A 20535-nucleotide genomic window follows, 5' to 3' on the forward strand; every position below is an offset into this window, starting at 1 on the left:
GTATATATATATATATATATATATATATATATATATATATATATATATAGTCATAACCATTTTAATCGTAATAATTAGTAAATGTTTCATATTGAGCGATCAAACTATATATTCCATCATTTATTACTCAACACATCTGTCATCATTAATCAATCGCCAACCTCTATTATTAAAACTAATATATCATATCAACGAAGCTCACGAACAATTTAGGTACCTATCACTTTAGCAATTATATTAAAATATGAACGAAGACAAAATCGGCATGCTGCATCATTCACCTCGATAACAAACGTCGGTTTGTTGTAAAGTTTGATAGCAAATATCGAGCAATGAGAAGCATACGAATGCGAGGATAAGTGATAGAATTTGTAATTCCTTTGCTCTTGGTTATCAGGATCAAGAAGAAAGGCTGGAAGCTAAAGGATAGAGGAGAGAGGATGATAGTGGATGAGTTTATACATAATATTTGCCAGTTATATCGGGTTGTTGGAGATTGGGGGTCGGATACCAAGCAAGGACTTTGTTATTGCTCTCGGATATAATGGCCAACGGTTGTGGCTTTTCTCTCGGTTTATGGTTTTCCCCGAGAACTATCGTCGCGGTTTGAATTTTAATTGTGAAATTCCATAATATGCGTTCGGCTCTTCCTGTTGACTCACATAAGCATTAAATATAGTCGCACCATTTAAAGCATGGTCCGATCGTACGAAACAAGTTCGTTATCGTCGATAATAATCACTCCCTAATCGTGCATCTAAGTTGATAGCATTATGTTGAATTTTGTTAACTATATTGAAAATGTTCATAAAAAGAGTTAAGTCTAGTAGGTAACGGTATATATAAAGTAATAACATGAATGAGATATATAAAATACATAAGAAATGTACCTCAGAAATGTAATAGATGGAGAGTGATATTAGATGAATAAATAAAATGAAGGAGGTGAACGACGATCGTCACGAATGATCTACAGACACTTCTTGTTGAGATCGTTGAGCAAATAAATACATTCTTGCAGCGACATGGCTGCTTATATTTATCTATATATCTTTTCTCTTTTTCAGAATTATCGTATAGAGAGAAATCAGCTTATTAGAGATAACAAAAATCTCTTTAATCCCTTTCTTCTTCTTTGATGATAATTGTTACATGACTGAATATATTTTAATATAAGTTATGAAATATAATATAAAATATCTCGAATATATTTTTTCTATATTATACTCATGAAAAATATAATAAATATTATAATATAATAAGTACATTTACTTCCTCCATAAATTAGTTACTAACGTTTCAGCGATTTCTTTTCAAGTTATAATAGAAAGAATAATTCGTGTATTTGTTTTCGGTTCCTAGTTTCCTCTCATCCGAAGGTAGTTACTTTCGAAACCGGTATAACTACGTATCTATTCTCGAGCGAAAGCCAGTTTATCTTCTCTTTTTGCGTTGAAAAAGTTTTATATTCAAAAAGACGTAATTTTTTGATTGTATTGTCATTTTATAATTAAAAAGTTATGATGTCTGCTCTATCCGCTGACAACAAATTCTTTTTCTTATTTTTATACATTTTTTGTTGATAAAATGAACGGCTGGTAAAGAAAAATTCGTGATTGCAGATACTCCATAGAGTTTGCTGTATTATTCCAACTGTTTCACTGATTGTGAGAATTCGAAGATTTTCCGTTAATAGGCCTTTCCTTCCGTCGCTCCTCGAAAGCACTTAGGTTCGTTTGCATTTAAACTCTCGGCCTTCTCTTATTCGATTTATTATTCTCCAGAAGTAAGTGAGCAACCAAGTTATACAGTCTCAACTATTGGAAGATACTGACGACTCAGCAAGATTACGAGAAAGCAAGAAAGAGAGAGAGAGAGAGAGGGGGAGAGAGAGAGAGAGAGAGAGAGAGAGAGAGAGATGGTTAAAGAAAACGAGCGAGCGTGCACTCGATTATTCAAATCGATTCGAATTCAAAAATATCATCGGAGCATTTGATTATCATCTTCAGACAAATTCAACTCATCGACTTTCGGCCCAAGGAATTTAATTGATCCTTCTTCCCTCTTAAACATCGATGCATCTGCTAATTTTAAAGCTTCTCATTCGATTCAACCATTCCATAACGAACACAACCAAGTACCATCATAAAATAACGACTGATTTTGCTGGTTTAATTCTACTAATTAATAATTTCGTAATGGTTCGTTTATTCAAATTCTGTTTATCACCGATCTTTTGAAAAATATCCTTATAAAAATATTTATTTTGGCAATGCTTCTGTTAATTAATGAATTTTAAATTATTTATCGGTTTAATACAGAATCTTATAATTATGTATTAGTATTGTTTAAATAAAAGATTAACTCGCTCTTATTTTTATTTTTATTAGATAATATAATAAATATCACAGAACGTGAATGTATGCTAAAATTGTAATAATTGTAATAACTTCTAAAGGAATAATCGTCGCAATAATTAGAGATTTATTGATTATACTTACTCGGCCGTTCATATCTAAAGTGAGATAATAAATTAATAACGTGAAAATAGGTCATATCAGATATCGAGAACAAATGTAAAATCAGTAATGAAATATTACTTTTTAGCAAATAATTAATTTTGGAATTAATATCATATCGATATAAATATAGGCCATTAAGTTTAAATGGACAGTGAATACACTAAAACAAACATTTTACATCTTCATAGATATAAAGAAAATTGGTAAAAGATATTTGTTTAATAAAGTAAGCGTTGAAGAATCGATATTGATGTCTATTCACTTCATAACTTATTGTTATACGTTAAACGAGATATTTTAAATCGTGAAACTGGGAATTGTGAAAGGACTTAAGTAAAAGAAAGCGTAACAATAAGCATCTAAGAAAGGCAATCATATTTGTTCGTCGACAAATTAACGTACTTAAAAGTTGAAGTCAAAGAAAGATTAGTACGGCTAAATTAACAAAGACGATGCACTAACTCGTTTGCCGTTGATGACCATCCATGAGTACTCCCGTCACTATTGTTTTTTCCATTTGCTTAATTTTTCGCGATTAAGTGAATGTAAACAAAGACAAACTAATGTTTTGGCTAAAGACCACGCTCGGTATTAATATAATATTGCTGATAAAATTTTTGCGAAAAAATATAATTAAGGAAAGTGTGCGCACGTGTGCTGACATTACTTCTAACGAGAAGATAATGTTTCCGAGGCCTTGAATATGGCGTAACGCTTAACGAGCCAAAGGAGGCCGGCAAATTGTGAAAAACTTTTTTACACGAAGTATACCGGGCTTTCTTACGAGAAAGTATACACGGAATTATTACAATAGTATGAGTTATAAAGATTAGCCAGACTTCGATTCAATAAATTTTGTTCAAGAAAAAGAAAGGTGAAAAATATGCAGAAATTTCATTACGAACAACCATAGATATAAATAGATCATCAATAAATCAATTGTATGTAATTTATACTTTATACACAATAAAGTTTAAAGTCGTAGGAAGATTTGCTTTTGAAAGAAATATCATCTATATCGTTCTAATCCATTTCTTCAAACATTATAAATTTTCTTTCAGAAGTATAATACAATAACACATATATTAATGATAAATAAGATACTCATATATTCTCATTGAAAGTTTCACCTTTTTTATATTTAAAGCAAATGAAATAGATTTTTATTCGCCTTAAAATACATCGTCCAAGAAAGAGAAAAAGAGGAAGTCACGAAAGAGGAATGACGAGAAACGTTTGAGAAGTTCGATTGAAATTTTCTTTTAGCGAGTCTTCTTAATTGCACTGTCTGGTTGTGAGCTTCGACTCTATAATTAACCACGAGTCAAAGGATCGTACCGCAAGATAATGGTTGGAACGAAAAGCCACAGGAAAAGCTCGTGTTCGCGACTACGCGTAGCCAATTATCTAGGTACATCTAAGAAACAGCAAGTGAAAAAAGAAGAAAACCTCACTCGGAGCGGAAGCATGATTCCTATTGCATCATGGCTGCGTTGTTTCCTGCGATCTTTGAACGCGTAATCATGTTCTACGCGATCAATTTTTTTACACAAAATAATTTGCGTATTTGTGTAAATAAATGAATTATCTCTTTCGATTGAAGCGATTATGAAATAATAATTTCAATATATATAAGAAAAATAACAGACCATCGCAGCAGTCTCGTCTCAGTGTTATGTTAATTTTGATCAACGAAATTTTTGTTTTCCACTATTTGGTGCGCGTTTGAACAGGAATAATGAATGAATTAAAAGAAAAGAAAAATGAAAAGAAAAACATGCAGAAATTGAAAGCTTCAGATATGTCTATTTTACAGGATTATCGATATTACGCCATAATGCAGCTTTTTTTAAGCACTTCTTTGCATAATCCTTATTTTGTCAAATTGCGGTTTCCAGAATAATAGAGAGAGAGAGAGAGAGAGAGAGAGAGAGAGAGAGAGAGAGAGAGAGAGAGAGAGAGAGAGAGAGAGAGAGAGAGAGAGAGAGTAAGAGAGAACAATGAATAATAATGTTTTTGTTTTTCACATAGATAATGGCTGCTTTCGATATTATCCTTGAATAATTTATCATATGGAAATGTGATGATAACTTTTCGAAAAGAATTTTAGAGAAATATAAAATAATGAAAATAAATACAATATGTACGATTTTGAAAACTTAATAATATTTAAATATATTTTAGATTACATTCTATATGAAATGAGTAATAGAATGAGTCATGTAAATGAACTCAAATGCATATTATGCTATAAATACGTGTTGATATCAATTAAAATATTAGTGTTAGTATAAATATGAAAGAATAAATATATGTGAGAAAGTGAAGGATTATTAAACAGTGACGAAGGAACAGGGCAGACTAATCATATTTATTATGAAAGGGTATTTAAGTTAATATTTTCAAATTTGAATGTAAGAATACATTAATGTTTATTTACTGAAATGAAAACGCTTAAAATAAAACATTTTAATTTTTTATTAAAAGATCTGGATTTTTGAACTTGTTCTTAAAATATGGAAGTGATTGCTGCGTTTGTCTTTCCACTGTTAAAGTAAATTATGATAAATTATCTAAAACAGTTATTCATGTTTATTGATAGGATTGAACAGATTGATGTATTTAATTAATTTATAATTGATTCAGTGACATCGTAATCAAAATGTAAGATTTAAACTGTCCCATTATCGTTGCATTTAAATAACATTGCCTATTCTTTCTTTCTTTCTTTTTTTAACGGTATGTCTTTCATATCATGCTCAATTTGCGCCACATCGTAAAAATAAATTACGTTTTTGTTGTTTATCATATATTTTCTCAATTATTTTATTCACTAATTGACTTCCGAGAACAAAGCAATTTCAAGCGCAGTGAATTACGAAACTGAAAACGCTTTGAACTGACGAATGAGTGATGGAGGATGAGTTTTGGTCTATGAAAATATTTGATATGTCTTTATGACGATGCCATAGAAAAATTTTCCTGACAAAATCTCTATATTACATGCTGTCAAAAAAGGAATAACTATTAAAAATAAAATTAATTATATAATTAGGGAAATAACTATAAAAGTTATTTAAAAATAAGACAAATCAGCTCAATTTGACATCATTAATGTTTTTTACTTTTTATTTCATACACTTAATCGACTAATTTGACTTCCAAGAAATTCACTTGATTAATCTATAATAGTTATTGCTTATTATCTTTCATGAAAAGTTCCTTATTTTCTTATCCTAATGATTCATACTTAGTTGACATATCTGCTTTAACATTAATTATAAAAACGAGAGGACAATTTCAAGAGTGACCATCGTTGTCGTTTAATCATCCAAATAATCATAAGATAACCAGCCGTGAATTAGATAGAAACAACGGAATAGTATCTTCCTGATGGCTACGCGGACTTTGGCACGTTATGCTGTGTTATTTGCGCGAAACACTATTTCAAACGTTATTCTCTACGGGTAGGAGGTCCGATATGAGGTTAGGAAGTAGCAGAAAGGGAGGAAAGAGGAAGGAGAAGATAAAGGGAGTAAGCATAGGAGGTTGTAGGAATCGCAGCTGTATGACATTTCGTAGTGACATTTTGGGTAGACTCTTGGGATCGCACCTAATGCTCCACTGTTCGTAGACTACTTTGAAGACCTTAATTACCGTAATATCCCCGTCATTATGGCGAGTTACCGTGTCTTGGCCGGGCCCTAGCATCTCCTACTAATTGCACAGTAGATATTTCGTTAGATACTGCCCTGATCCTTCCGTGCATTTTAGAGTTTCTACCAACGACTGCATTAACGTTTCTACCATCGTCGATCTTCTTGTCGTTTCTAAATAGACCACCCATCCAACAACACCACCCAACCCAATCTTCCGAGTCACCCAATTTTTTTTAGTCCTAGTTTTATCTTTTGTCTGCGTCGCACAGCGAAACTCTTTTTATGATCGAGAAAATAATATGCGAAGAGGGTGGCAATTTCCAAGAGCGTTTCGAATCGTCGTTTCAGTTTCTTCGTCCAGTAAAAGGGTTGTTCTACTTGTCAAACGACTAATGAAAGCGAAGGCAGAGATGGTTGCTGCTCGTAAGATGGACGTTTATGTGCTCGCCCAACAAAGTGTCGGTAGTTTTAAGACCAGCGAGGACAGCTTAAAACGTTTTTCTCTGTGTTTGAGTCCATCAACTTCAGCCTTCGTTTCTCTTCGAGGCATATTATTTGTAGAGACGTACGTCATTCTTAATTCTAGAACGTAAAGAATTATTCTTATCCTGAATTTGCACCAATCGATGGACAATTTGGTCCGTTATGTGGTGTAAAGTAGGCTTAAACATTCTGCTTACAACGTCTTCTTTATCTTCCATAAGAATTACAGTCGTAATTCATAGCGTTTCCTCGGCCATCGAACAGCATTAGGAAGCGAAGCTTCTATTGAAGGAGCGTGTACCTAATCTAGATTTAGAGCACAACTTTCGAGCCACTTGCTAGCACGAAACGTGGAAACCTAGACACGATGGAAGATGGACTTCCTATGTTTCCTCGTAAAACTGCCATTTACCTTTCAAAGTGTATATATCAAATGTCGACATCAAAGAGGACATGCATATGTCAATATAAAGATAAGCTCTATCTAAAAAAGCTCCCCTTTTTTCTTATTAGAGAATAATTATCGGTCTATACGATTTCAGTTCTTTCTCATATTCTTACATTTATCTCATTTCATATATCTTTTTCTGATACATTTCTAATTCTGTACACACAAAATTAGCTAGATGCAATAAATATATTTTCTCTTCCTTTCTCTCTTTTTAAATGTATAAAATTAATCTTAAGAAATCGTGAGACAGTTCAATCTAGATTTCCAGATGAATGTGATCGCCACCTACACGTTCATCTTCGTCGTTGTTGCTTTCGATATGAACTATTTCTTTTCAAAACATCTGGCAAGAGAGAGAGGGAAAGAAAGAGAAGTGAACTGTCAAAAAGTTTTGCCTGTAGAAAATTGAGAAGTACGAGCATGTCTGGCGATACTAGTCGCGTATATCGAGCGCATGGGATCAAGAAAGTTGCTTGGCTTAGCTCGTAACCGAGTAGGGATATATACTCGTTTATATATAAAATGAGTTTGTGTCGCATAGAAAAATTTATGTCATGGGTTAGCAAAGTCTCCTCCCTCACTTTTCTTTCCTTTCAAAAATAACGTTCTTTTTTTTTCAAAGAAAGCATCCTATGAAGTGACGGTTAAAAGTCGGTCAAGTCTTATCAAGTCGATCTTAAAATTTCTTTACAATCTCATACTCTAGGCTTTTCGATTTTTCCCGCGTTATTCTTCGAATAATCCTTCCGAGCATAAAATCCATACTCAAAGTCTTTATGACCTTCCTAATGATCCGATCGCTCCACTTGATTATCTTCCACATGAAAGCATTAAAAAAGAAAATAAAAAAAATTATTATAATATACGAATACCGTTTAGCAAAATATAAAGAAAACATTTTTCTTTAAAAAATTAACCTATCATCTTAGGATGAATTATCATTTCTAGGTTTGGTAGTTATAAATAGTTCGCTATCATATACGATGTTATACGGTATTACGGAAGTTACATACATAAGTCCTGGATGCATTACAGAACATTCTACATTCACGTACACATATACATATACACATGAAATCTGTTCCTACTTGCACGTGTGGATATGGCCACGGAGTTTCCATTCATCGAGTCGTGGATATCAAACGCAATAGTTCATGGCACGCTTCCGACTAGGTGCTCGGACCGGTGTTCGGAGTGCTGTTGGTGCTGCTCGGACTAGTCCTCGATCTCTACCTCCTAATCCAACCACCCATCGTTTCACACCGGTTTCTGGCAGATTTACAGGGCCGCGATGTCTGATATCTGCATCCTAGAGTCCGCACGACTAGCTCTGCCACCCCTTTTCAACCCTTTCCACTCTACTCTCCGAGCCGTTCGCTCCTCGTCAGTCGGCGAACTTTGTGAAACCCTCTCGAGATCGTTCTTCGTTGAGTTGGCTGTCCGACTGGCCAGCTCGTTAAAATCGTCTTGATGATTAGCGAGATTTATTATTCCCAGGATTTCTTCCCTCTCTTTTACTCTCTCGAAAGAATTATTCTCTTTTTATTCTTTATTCTTTTTTCCTTTAGTCTACCCTTAGGAAAATCAAAGTTTTTAAAGGAGTGTCGATAGGCTTTTCAGACGAATCAGTTGAATTGATTGAAAAGAAGGATCACTTTACCATATTTTTGAATAATGACCGATATTATTAAAAGTATTAGTGAATTTTTAATATTATTCTCGTGCCATAGCAAACGTAATTTCAACGAGCATTTCTCGAACGAAATTGTTTTTATAGAAACGATATCGTGTACGATGCTTCTTAAGACAATTTTTAAGAACACGCGATGAAAGTTTGTGATCGAAAAATCCACTATCAGATAAGACTAATCGCGTAGGATCAGCGTCGATTGTGGCAAATGAGATTGCAAAGAAAACCGAGGTAATGCGAAATAAGCACGGCATCGAAATGAAGTAGCATCGACGCGGTAAAAACGTTGAGGAAGAGAGAGGACTCTTATCGATGATTGCAGAGAGCTCGGAATAATCCATGTTGGTATGATTATATCGTCGTAATATGTATATTGTGTATGTGTGCGTGGGTGTGGATAGACGTGTAGATATGTAAGTGTGAAATAGAGAGCAAACAACAGAAGATGTGGAAATCAAAACGCAGGCAAGATACATTAGTATCATCGTTACTCACAACCTTTGTGATGTATCGAGGCCTATGAAATCATTCTAATCCTCTTGTGTAGGGTCGTATGTCGTAACATCGAATGGTTTATATCAAGCTCGCTTGTCTCTGGATGCTCTTTATCACCGACATCCCATATAATCGTTTGGGAATGCGTAACCACCGGTCGGCAAGAACGTGCAACGTGAGCGAAACGCAACGCAAAGGGAAAGAGGAATGATAACGAAAATATATTTTCTCAACAGTGATAGTATAGAGGGCATCATAAAGGTAAAAAGATTTACCTCGGAGGGTTAGAAACGAGATGTTTCTAGTTCGGTGACTCGGACTCGAAAAGCGGTACTCTTATTTACGTGAATCTCATAAAGATTTATATATTTCGAAGGGGAACATACGAGAAGAATGTAAAAAGAGAGATATTTTCAAATTATACACGCAAAACGAATTCGGGAATAAATATGTCTGCGCACGATGATAGCAATTCCATTATCCGTCGCCCTTTGAACGTGGTTTCTAGTGCACGCGCGTGCGAATACAGCTTGCACAAAGATATTACATAAAGAAGTGTGTATATTCGAATACGTGTACTATGCGAGAAGAGAGAATTTCAGAATTGACGGACAAAACGAGTTCAATGTGCCAGCACATTTTTTAATAAGCTTAGTCTATCATTTTTCTATACTTGTATCTCATATTATTAATAGTTTGATTTATCAAATTTCATCTAATATATTTTTGAATTAGTCTAGTTCTAGCCATATCTGAACTGTATTCCATTTAATAAGTTTGAAATGTACAACTCAGTAGATAAATCAAAATGAGATACAAACAATTTCTTCATCAAATTCCACATTATTGGACGTTTCTGATAATAAAATGGATATCGAAAAACTGAGACCATTTACAAAACAACCTACAAAATGAACATCAAAATTCAACCTTGGTAGACTATTCATGCATATGACAAAACATGTATTAGAAAAAATTGTGGAAGCGGGAAAGAGAAAAAATCTAGAATGACAAAGTTGAATACATGCGACTAGTAAAAAGCAGTGCAATACCTGCTATATTTGCAAATTCTATTGTGTACCATTGCACGTAGAAAAATTACACGATATTACACTTCGAAACATTATTAGAGTTTTAAATATATTGTTTTGCAAATTAAAAATTTTAAATATGTTGTTTTGTGTAATATTATCTCTTTTCTTATTTTTTAAAATATTAATAAAATAATTATAAATAAAAGTATTTTTAATCATAAATAAGTTTTTTTTTGTTAACTTGAATAAAATAGCATTTGATGAAATAATGTTGTTTTTATAGTAAGCTATTATCGTGGGAAAAAGTGTCTGGTCCCAACCAAAGTTCACGCCAAAAGCGTCCTGCACAAAAAGTGTTAAAAAATATCAGTAAATTCGAAAAATAAACTTCGACTCTTAATTAACAGTTTAACTTTACGGGAACTGATATAAAAAAAAATACACATATTTATAATACAATTGATTCTTCTACAAATTTCATGCCGTAATTTAAATTTACATTTTGTATAATGAAATTTTGATAAATGAAAGCATTTATTAATTACTTAAATAGATTAATTTACACTATGCCGTTTTCGTTTTTAACTTCGCCATTGGATAGTTATTCATTGAATAGTCATCAGACCGATGAACCGATGATCTAAAGATCATGTAAAAGAGATTGTAATCATCCTATTCGTTATACAAACTATGTATATGACATGTCATTCATTCGCGTATAAAACAAATCAGCATGAATATTTCAAATTCGCAAACGCATTTTTAGTTCACTCGTTCTAAAAAAGCAATAAAGCGCAATGAGTATGTTGCAGTCAAAATCATTAATGATAAGGGATGATAAGAAAGGCGAACAGGAAAAGAAAAAGAAAATATGAAGAAATTGTTAGGTACAAAATGATATGGAAAAATGGTTGGTCTCAAAAGAATACGAGAAACGTTGAAATAATAAAATAATGGGATAACCCGTTACGACTGCACAGAGATTTCATAGTTTTTTATTCCGGCGGTCGGGTGAGAAATCACGAATGAAAAATTATAATTGATATAGATGGAATGGAAGCGCAATAGTGGGAGATGTGCTAACGTAGAAGAAGAAGAAAGAATAAGGGGTTGAAACATTCCGAAGTTAGGTGAAAAAACTGGGTCGGTTGGAAGGTGGAAAAAAGAATAGAAAGAGAGAGAAATACAAAGAAAGAAAAAGATGGAACGGTTGAATCAAAAATACAGAGCGCACTGACTAGAGACTTATGAAATAACATGGGAGAAGTGAAAACTTGGATACGAATGAAAAGAAGGATCGTTTTCTTCATTTCTAAAAGTTTCTCTTACCCTCCCTTTCTCTTTTTCATCCCGTCTTAACTGTAGCTAATTAATAGACAATCATTAATAACTAGAAATGTCCGTCATTGTTTATAAATCGATTGTGATACGAAATGATAGAAATAATTACATTATTTATGCATGTGGTCTCTACATGTGATTATAGTACATATTTATCTATGCAAATATGTATTTACATAATAAATATCGGAAAGATGATAAAACTTAGTGGAAAAAAAACTTGAAATGCGTCATTCGGTGAATCAAATTTTATTATGCAAACTTCAAATTTCATAATAATTCGGCAAACAATGAATTTTATATAACTATGACCGTACATCTACTACACGTCGCATTAGCTTTTTTTTCTGATGCACTTTTCTCTTCATACTGTTGGCAGCTCGAAATATTCTTTATTTCTTTTTTATTACTTTTACATTTTTCTGTATTACGTTATTAGAAAAATGTTTTATCTACGTAATATCTATCTTTAATATTTTTGAATTGCTGGTTACAAAAAAAAAGAACTTTAATAAGAACTTTTTTTTTATTTTGTTATTTAATATATCATTTCCATATATTTTCATTTCATCTTTTATCTATCCTCTTTTTCTTTATTGAGCCTATTCTGACTTATTAACCAATCGGTTTAAATCATCTCTTCTCATTTATACTCGTCAGATGCTTTTGTTGAACGCTTTAAGGATCACAAAACGCTTTTATCTGATATCTTTGATGTCATCTACTTCAGTAAGAATTATATTTATGATTGTAACGCCAAACAGTAATTCGTATTTAAATTTTAGCAAATAATTTCGATCACTGCCTTAATTGTGTTCACAGGTGGCTTGGTTACGAGTGGATACGCAAACCATACTGACGATAGCGAATCACGTGATAACGAAGAACCACAGAATCTCGGTATCTCATAGTGACCACCGTACGTGGTTTCTCCACATACGCGAAGTCAGAGAATCTGACCGAGGATGGTATATGTGTCAGATCAACACAGATCCTATGAAGAGTCAGATAGGTTATCTCGAAGTTGTCGGTGAGTATTATTCCTATCTGTCTATCCTTTCATCTCTACACATTATGTACTTCATCTTATCGATCGTGCTTTACCATCGGTCCAAGGGAATCGAATGAAAGCCGCTTTGCACGTGTGATACTATTAATACTTTACACTATTTAATTTTGTCTTTGGTTTCATATTAGATAGATTAATCCAAGCTTAGTGACACACATACAAATAAATTTGTTACTAATTCGGCCAATTCAGTATATTTTTGAAATACTATACTTTTCTAAACATTAATAAAATAAATTTATTATCACAGTAATCATTATTTGACCTTAAAAGTAACTTTAATCGAATATCAAACAGAAAATGATAATTTCATTGATAAGTAAAAAAATGAACACATTCTTTTTTTCTACTTACGCTTTGCAATTTCGAGAACAGTTCGAATTGCCATGTTGGCTCGAAGATAGCAAATGCTCGTCTCTCTAGAAACAGATTGCGACGCCAGTATATGCTAACGGTTCGCGTCCGAAATAATTATTGTCAGGATGTTCGCGTCATGTTGATAGTACGCTATCTGCTACATGGATATAATTCATGGTATTTCGAACCAACGCGTGAGAACGCGGAAATTACATGGGATTTCGCACTTTCCTCTATCTGCTGTACTTCGTCTCTATCTCCATACAATCGATCACGATTAAAAAATTCGTAGAATAATGTCGTGACTATTCTCTTTGGTCAATAAAACGATAATTAAAAAAAAATTCTTAAAAAAAGAAACGACGATAGAAAACGAGAAAATATAAAAGAAGATTTTTTGAATGCGTATGTACAAGCAAATATTTGTATTTTCCAACCTCTTCAATTCGTATTATTAAAAAACGATATGTACACGCGGATATATCGCTTGTTTTCGTGGCAATTGTAAATGGGTTTTGTTTATATAAATTCTATAGCAAATAGTTAATTGGTTGTACAAGTGAATAGAGTTTTCTGTTTTTTTTTTGTAATAAAAAACATGATAATTTTCAAAAGGATAGATGCGCGTGGTAAAATTGAAGGCATAATGGTTTCATTTATAATAAGGGGGAGATTACACATAATCCCATACTTTCGCACTTATTATTACAAACGTACTTATCCCTCATTTACATAAACAGGCTAAAATTTATAGGTAAGGCAATCTACGATACGTTATAACTTTAAAAAATGAAAAAATGGAACAATGATTAATCGTTAACAATTTATTAGTTACTTCTGTCACTATTCAATTTATATGATAATTTAATATTTAATTTTAGACATTTGAAAATATCAAATTAAAATTGATATCATTAAGTTGACATCATTAATAAAGTAGTATCAGTAATGTTTAACACATAAAAGCGAAACTTGGCAAACAAATGTAGCTACTTTGCAGAGCTAATAACAATATTAACATTATGTTAATATATGAAAATCATCATTTCGATTATCAATATTATTGGGATCCAGGATGTTACAATTTCAACATGATTGAATCAAACATTATTTGTGATTGTTTTTATATACTTAAGTCCTACTTATTCGTTATTCTAGAATACTTTATTTAATGTTTGTCATAAGCATTATCGATTCTTCTTAATCCACAGGCATATACTTACACATTATATAAGATTAAAATTACTAAATTGATTGACGAAGAGTACAGGGTTACTATCGATGAAGATTACATTTTTTTCATTCGAAGGAACGTAAAACCGCGCTAGAAGGTACTTTACATTCACTTAATTTGCAAGGCATTAACCTTGTTATATTATAGCTAGAGCAATATTATGGCTGGTGGACTTTGGTAGACTCAGAACAGTGGCGCACACTGCGCACGTACTCGCGGCACGCGAGCGATCTTTACTACCCTTCTCGGAAATGAAAAGCCCCTACCGTTCACTCTTTCTCTTTATAAACGAATGCGCGAGTAAGCTTAGTCTTTCGTTTGTATCGCCAACCAAGTACAAACACTCTAGCCTTGTATATCTGATACACTTTTTCATTCTATCTCTATCTTTCTGTTTCGGGTCATCAGGCCACTCTATTTCTAGTTGCTTTTGATACAGTGCAGGCAATAAAAAAAAAAGAGGATTCTGAAAGTGCAGTAAAAGTTCTTATTTCTTGTTGAATACGCAAAATCTTTTTTTCTCTCTCCACTTTTCAAACGATTTTCAAAGTACTTTTCACCTTTCACTTATTTTTTCTCGACAATTTTTTCATTAAAAAACACATTTATGTGCGTTATTTTTTAACTACACGATGGGAAAGTGTTAAATAGAAATTGGGAAACGAAGGAGTATCAAAATTTTATGGAAATTTCACAAAGTTATTTTTTGCATAAAGTACGTCTCCAAAATTAATATCACAAAATGAATATTTGTTTGTTTTGCGCCTTATCAAATTACAATAAATGAAATTTTCTAAGTAATATAAAATAGTTGATGAAATATAATAAGGGAACATTAAAATTAATGAGGATACTAATATAATAATAAAACATAGAATTCATAATAAAATCACAAAGAATCACAATCGAAAGAAGAAAAGACTATCTGTTTGCTAAAGTAATCGTGTATGTATATATTTCATCACTTTCTATACCTAAGGCGATCACGTCTATTATGCCCATCTTGGTTTCCCAATGAATTAATACTTTCTTAATTACTACGCGAACGTGCCAAATTCGGAAGAGCATTTTCCAGTAGCGTGCCAAGCAAACTATAGTTCACCTGTAAAATCGCTTTTCCCACCGTGACACGTGCTAATAATATGAGAGAGAGAGAGAGGGAGAGGAAGAGAGAGAGAGAGAGAGAGAGAGAGAGAGAGAGAGAGAGAGAGAGAGAGAGAGAGAGAGAAGAGAAAAGGCGAGCAAGCGAGTTGTAAATTACATCGTAACGAGCTTTGCTTGTCGGATATTTATTTAATATTCATGTAAGGAGTAGTTAGTAGATTAAGAAAGATTTTTCGGAACGAGAGCAAAAAAATTAATTACATTCGTTGTTTGATTACCATTTATTCGTCTTTCAGGGTTAACGTATCCATGGTTTTTATTTCTATTTTATGAGAAGCACAGAGGAAAAAAGAGAAAGAGAGAGAGAGAAAGAGAGTAAAAGAGAGAGAAGAGAAAAGGAAAGAGACAGAAAGAGAAAGAGAAAGAGACAGAGATATTTCGTTTGGCAGAAAAAGGGATCATTTTAAACCGAGTAATAACATGTTCCACGTACCGAGGCTTATTTGTAATGAAAAATCCATTGAGAGATTCGCGATTAAGGGCGAAAAGGAAATCGCTCAACAAAGATGCGAACGAGAAAGAGCAAAGAGATAGAATGTAAAGTAGAAAAAAAAAGAAGAAGAAAGAGAATCCCGTTTATTTCCAAGGATAGGAAAGTACATATGTATGTGTACGTATATATAACTATATATATAAGGTATATATATACATATCTTTTTCTTCTTGGCATTTCGACCCGCAGAAATGTTCGATCGGTCTCGAGACCGCACTTTGTGTCCTATACGATGCATCACACTCAGCAAAAGATTTCTTAAGCGACGAAGAGCTTTCTCTTTTTGCAAGAGCCACTATCCACAAAAAAAGGAGAGAGAAAGAGAAAAAGACATAAGCAAAGAAAGAGAGACGATGTGCCGATTTACATCTTGCTGCTTTTCGAAGGAAACCGGTATCGTACAGTATCGTATACGGTAGATACATACGTATACATTGGTACACCGAGTAACAGAAGCGAAATGATTTCACGAGGGAGATGAACTTCCGTAAGTAGCCGCTCGACTGTACGTGAAAGTACTCCGACGGTTTCCAACGTGGATAAAGCGGAGGTATGGGACTAGTAGTAGTGAGAGAGTATGATAGAGAAAGAGAGAGAAAGAGAAAGAAAAAGAGAGAGAGAGTGAGAGAGAGAGAGAGAGAGACAGACAGAAAGAGGGAGAATGAACGAGAAAGAGCAAGAGGGGTTTACGGACGAAACTCACGGGATTAAATTGCTACAGATGGGATGCACGAGCCTCCCCCGCATCTCGAGAATACCAATTTGATTTCGGTACGAACGGCATGAGCGGGGTTACTGGAAAGATCGTAAAATATATACCTAACAAACGTTCACAACGAATCTCATGGCATCGTTTGCTAGCTAAGAATTGACAATTGCAAGTCTTTCTTTACTGAGAGGGTGAAAATTCTGGGACAAGTAATGTTAGAATTTTTGAGGATTTCATCCACGATGAGGTCTTTTTGATAACTCCTTGAGGACAATATTTACCGGGCTAAAGGTATTTTTTTCTTCGTATTATTTCATCGATGATGACATCTATGGAATGATTCTAGCTTAAAATAAATTATTAGATTAACAAGAGATAATTTTCAAGTATGATAATTTTCAAACTGTGATAATTACACATTTACATGACGTTCGAAGTGACAGTTACTCTTCGAAATTGATCTATATGCTTGTTACGTGAATAATATTCAAAGGTATTGAATACTGATTTATATACACTTGTATATTTCTAAATCATGTCGTTTTTATGGTATTTCTTTTTAAACATGCATCAACCAATATGTACGTACATGATGAAAATTGTGAATAGATCTTCGTGAATACAAATTTTTATAAAGTCAACTCTATCGAAAAAAGCATGAATTACCTACCGGAGATTAAACTCGTTTTGAAGCACTCGGTATAATTTTCAAAGTGACTTTTCCGACAATCTAAGCTACTCGTAATCCATAAAACCCAAATATGGTCAGTTGAGAACACGTCAAAATGATTTATAATGTTAACCAGATCTTTTTTAAGGAGTTTTATTTTTAAAAGCTATTTGTAGATAAATCCATTTCTTTTCTCTTTGTAATTTTCGAAAAAATAATATTCTGCATCTTATTAAAAAAGTATCTTTTCATTTCTAAACCTAGCAAATCAGTTTCTTCCATTTAAAAGGATTTTAAAATTCAAACAATTTTCCAAATTTAGAATACTGATGATTTTAATCATAAAAATTTCACTAAATGAACAGAGAAAGGGTAAATAAATCCAACGAAGTAAATTTAGTATAACATTGATATAAAATTACTGATCTCTTTTTATCCTATTCTTTTTGATAGGTTCTTCTTTTTATAATTTGAAAATCTTCTAAATTTGAAAATCAGTATAGGTTTTATTTTAGCTATAAAAATCAATAGTATATAACACACACATACAAATCTTGCGCTTTTCCAAAAATTACTCAAATGTTTCTTTTAAATATATAACTCTTTGTAATTAAATGATTCATAATTTAAGACGAAATTAACCAAGAAATATCCCTTACAAATGTGTACATCAAAGTTGAATAAATAATTAACCGAATAATAGAAATGACTAACCGCTTTATTCAGCAGTATTACCTTAGTACTTGAACGAATCGGAAACTTTTACGCGAAGAAGAATTGACTTAAATTCTCCTTTACTGCTCGCCTAACCTACTTCAAACCGAAACTTTGCAACTCTTCCGTTTCGTGGTTTCTAAAGTTCATTTTCTTTTACCTGGGAATTTTCATTCGCTCGGATAAAGACGCGGAAAGCGTTAGAGTAGAAGAAAGTGCATAGAGATATCGATGTCTATAACAATATGGATAGAAAAAAAGCTACCACAAAGGAGCATAATGATTTAAGATATAGCAAATATTTTAAATTCGAAACTATATTATTCGATAAATTCTCTTATTACTTAATTGATTACGACATTCTTCATACATTTTTTTGTTGTTGATAATATCATTCATATTACACATTCATTAAATAAGACATTATGTAATACATTTCTTTACTAAAAATTTTAATAATTATTATTGAATAAATTATTTTCTTTATTTTTATTCATTTATCAAATATTAACTATCTTAAAAACACTTGTTTTCTCTTTTATTTTCCTTTTTATTTCATTTTTCTTCATTTTCTTTCATTTTTCGTTATTTTCTCGTTCTCTCATTATGGATTCGATTTTATTAACGGCGAAGTCAAATAAACGAAATCACGAAAATTGAATTGCGATAATAAAAAAGTATGCGTTGTTGTAGTGTTTAAACTAATACCAAAAAATTGTGGACTGTCACGTCACTTTTCAAGTAAGCATGATATCTCTTTCTTTCGTACACTAACACATATACGAACTTCAAATTAAATAAAAAGGCATCCTGCATGGATACAGTAATCTTGATTGATACAGTATATCAATCAGGATACAGCATTAAGTATAGAGACGGCATCCAAACCGTGTTTTCATCCTTCTCGTTGTTTAAAAAATTTCCTAGAGTTTACGAAAGATTTAGAATGGAAGCAATTGATTTGGCATAGCGTGTTCTTCACACCTTTGAAATGGCGTAGATCGGTAGTATCTACCTGCTACACGAGATTTTCTCTACTCATCCTCATCTTTCTAGAGCATCCTCATTCACGAGAAATCTATGAGGGAAAGGTAGTCCGAGAAAAAGGGTGAATCGCCGAGCTTATTTTCAAAGCTCCAGTAGACTAGCCGTTCGAGATTGCACAAATTTCGCAATATTAGAGGAGAGAAGTAACACACAGTATAGTGGTGAGAGGTTGGCTGCTTGAAAGTCGAGCCGTGGTAACGCGAGCTAGTAGCTGGTACTGGGGGGTAACTACGAGGATTGGAGGGTGGCACTGGCACGAAGAAGAAGAGGAGAACGAGGAGGAGGAAGAGAAACTAGTAGCGTTGGAGTTGTGGACACGCTCAAGCTAGCCAACCAGCTAGCCAACCAGTCAGCCGCTCGTAGAAGATGAAGAAGTGGAAGAAAGCTTGGATTGTGAGTGTGCCGAAACCACCTCGTCTCCTTTTTTCTCAGGCGACATTCCTCTCTGCGCGTAATGAATAACAAGCGTATAATGGCACGGCAGGGACTCGCCTGGTACACTTATATTGTAGAACCAGCCGGCGAACGAAGAGAGAAGAAATATTGGAGAAATGTTTTTTCTCTGTCTCTAAGTTGCTTAATTAGCGTGTATTATTTTTCCACAATATAATGAACTAGACAAAAAATGTTGTGGTCCATTCGTAACTGTATCTCCGAAGATTCTCCTCTTCCTTTCCTGGTTTTCTTGAAATAACGAGTTGGTAGAGATATCAGATGAATTTTCATTTCTTTTGCCTTTCTTTTCTTCATGCATAGTATTTATAATGAACATTATATCCTGGTTATTCATATACTACATAAATATAGATATATGATTATTAAAGTAATAAATATATATATTATGTATTATGTGGATGAAAGGTCGATAGGCACGGTGTTAACAACGATTACAATTACCTTATTATTTATGAATATTACAGAATCAATTGAAGCCAATTTTTAAATCAAGCATTTTTATTTTGGACTTACTCTTACTTCCCAATCGGTTTAAAGATAACCAAAGTATAAGAAAGATATATCGCGAATTTCTCTTAAAACGCTTCCAAAGAAATTGTAAGATGCTTTTGAGCTTCAGTCCGTCTTTCTTTCGCCATTATCCCTCTGTTCCACCATCTTGTTGAAACCTAACGACTGGAGGCATTACCACGATGAACTGTACTTTTGAGCAATAACCAACGCAGTAACGCTATTATTGTTTCCTTTTACGTCGATATGGGCCGAGGATGGGAAGAAAAAAGAAAGAAGAACGGCGAAGAGAAATATTCGTTCGGAGCTTGCAGCAATTTGATAGTGTTACACGTGAGTGTCATTCGAGTCGACGCTTTTATGTATCGGGTAAATAGAGTCATTCCGTCCTCTCTCTCTCTCTCTCTCTCTCTCTCTCTCTCTCTCTCTCTCTCTCT

General features: G+C 33.2%; 1 protein-coding gene across 2 annotated transcripts in view; it reads left to right on the plus strand.

Moving 5' to 3' along the window:
* LOC122628320 (neurotrimin-like) overlaps window positions 1–20535 on the plus strand; it is a 148071-nt gene that overhangs the window by 94133 nt on the left and 33403 nt on the right. For both annotated transcript variants that reach the window (XM_043810506.1, XM_043810507.1), the window contains exon 3: window positions 12498–12705. In XM_043810506.1, coding sequence (XP_043666441.1) covers window positions 12498–12705 — 208 coding nt within the window. The remainder of the gene's footprint in view (window positions 1–12497; window positions 12706–20535) is intronic.

This window comes from Vespula pensylvanica, chromosome 4 (assembly GCF_014466175.1).
Source record: "Vespula pensylvanica isolate Volc-1 chromosome 4, ASM1446617v1, whole genome shotgun sequence".
In the NCBI taxonomy this organism is placed as follows: Eukaryota; Metazoa; Arthropoda; class Insecta; order Hymenoptera; family Vespidae; genus Vespula; species Vespula pensylvanica.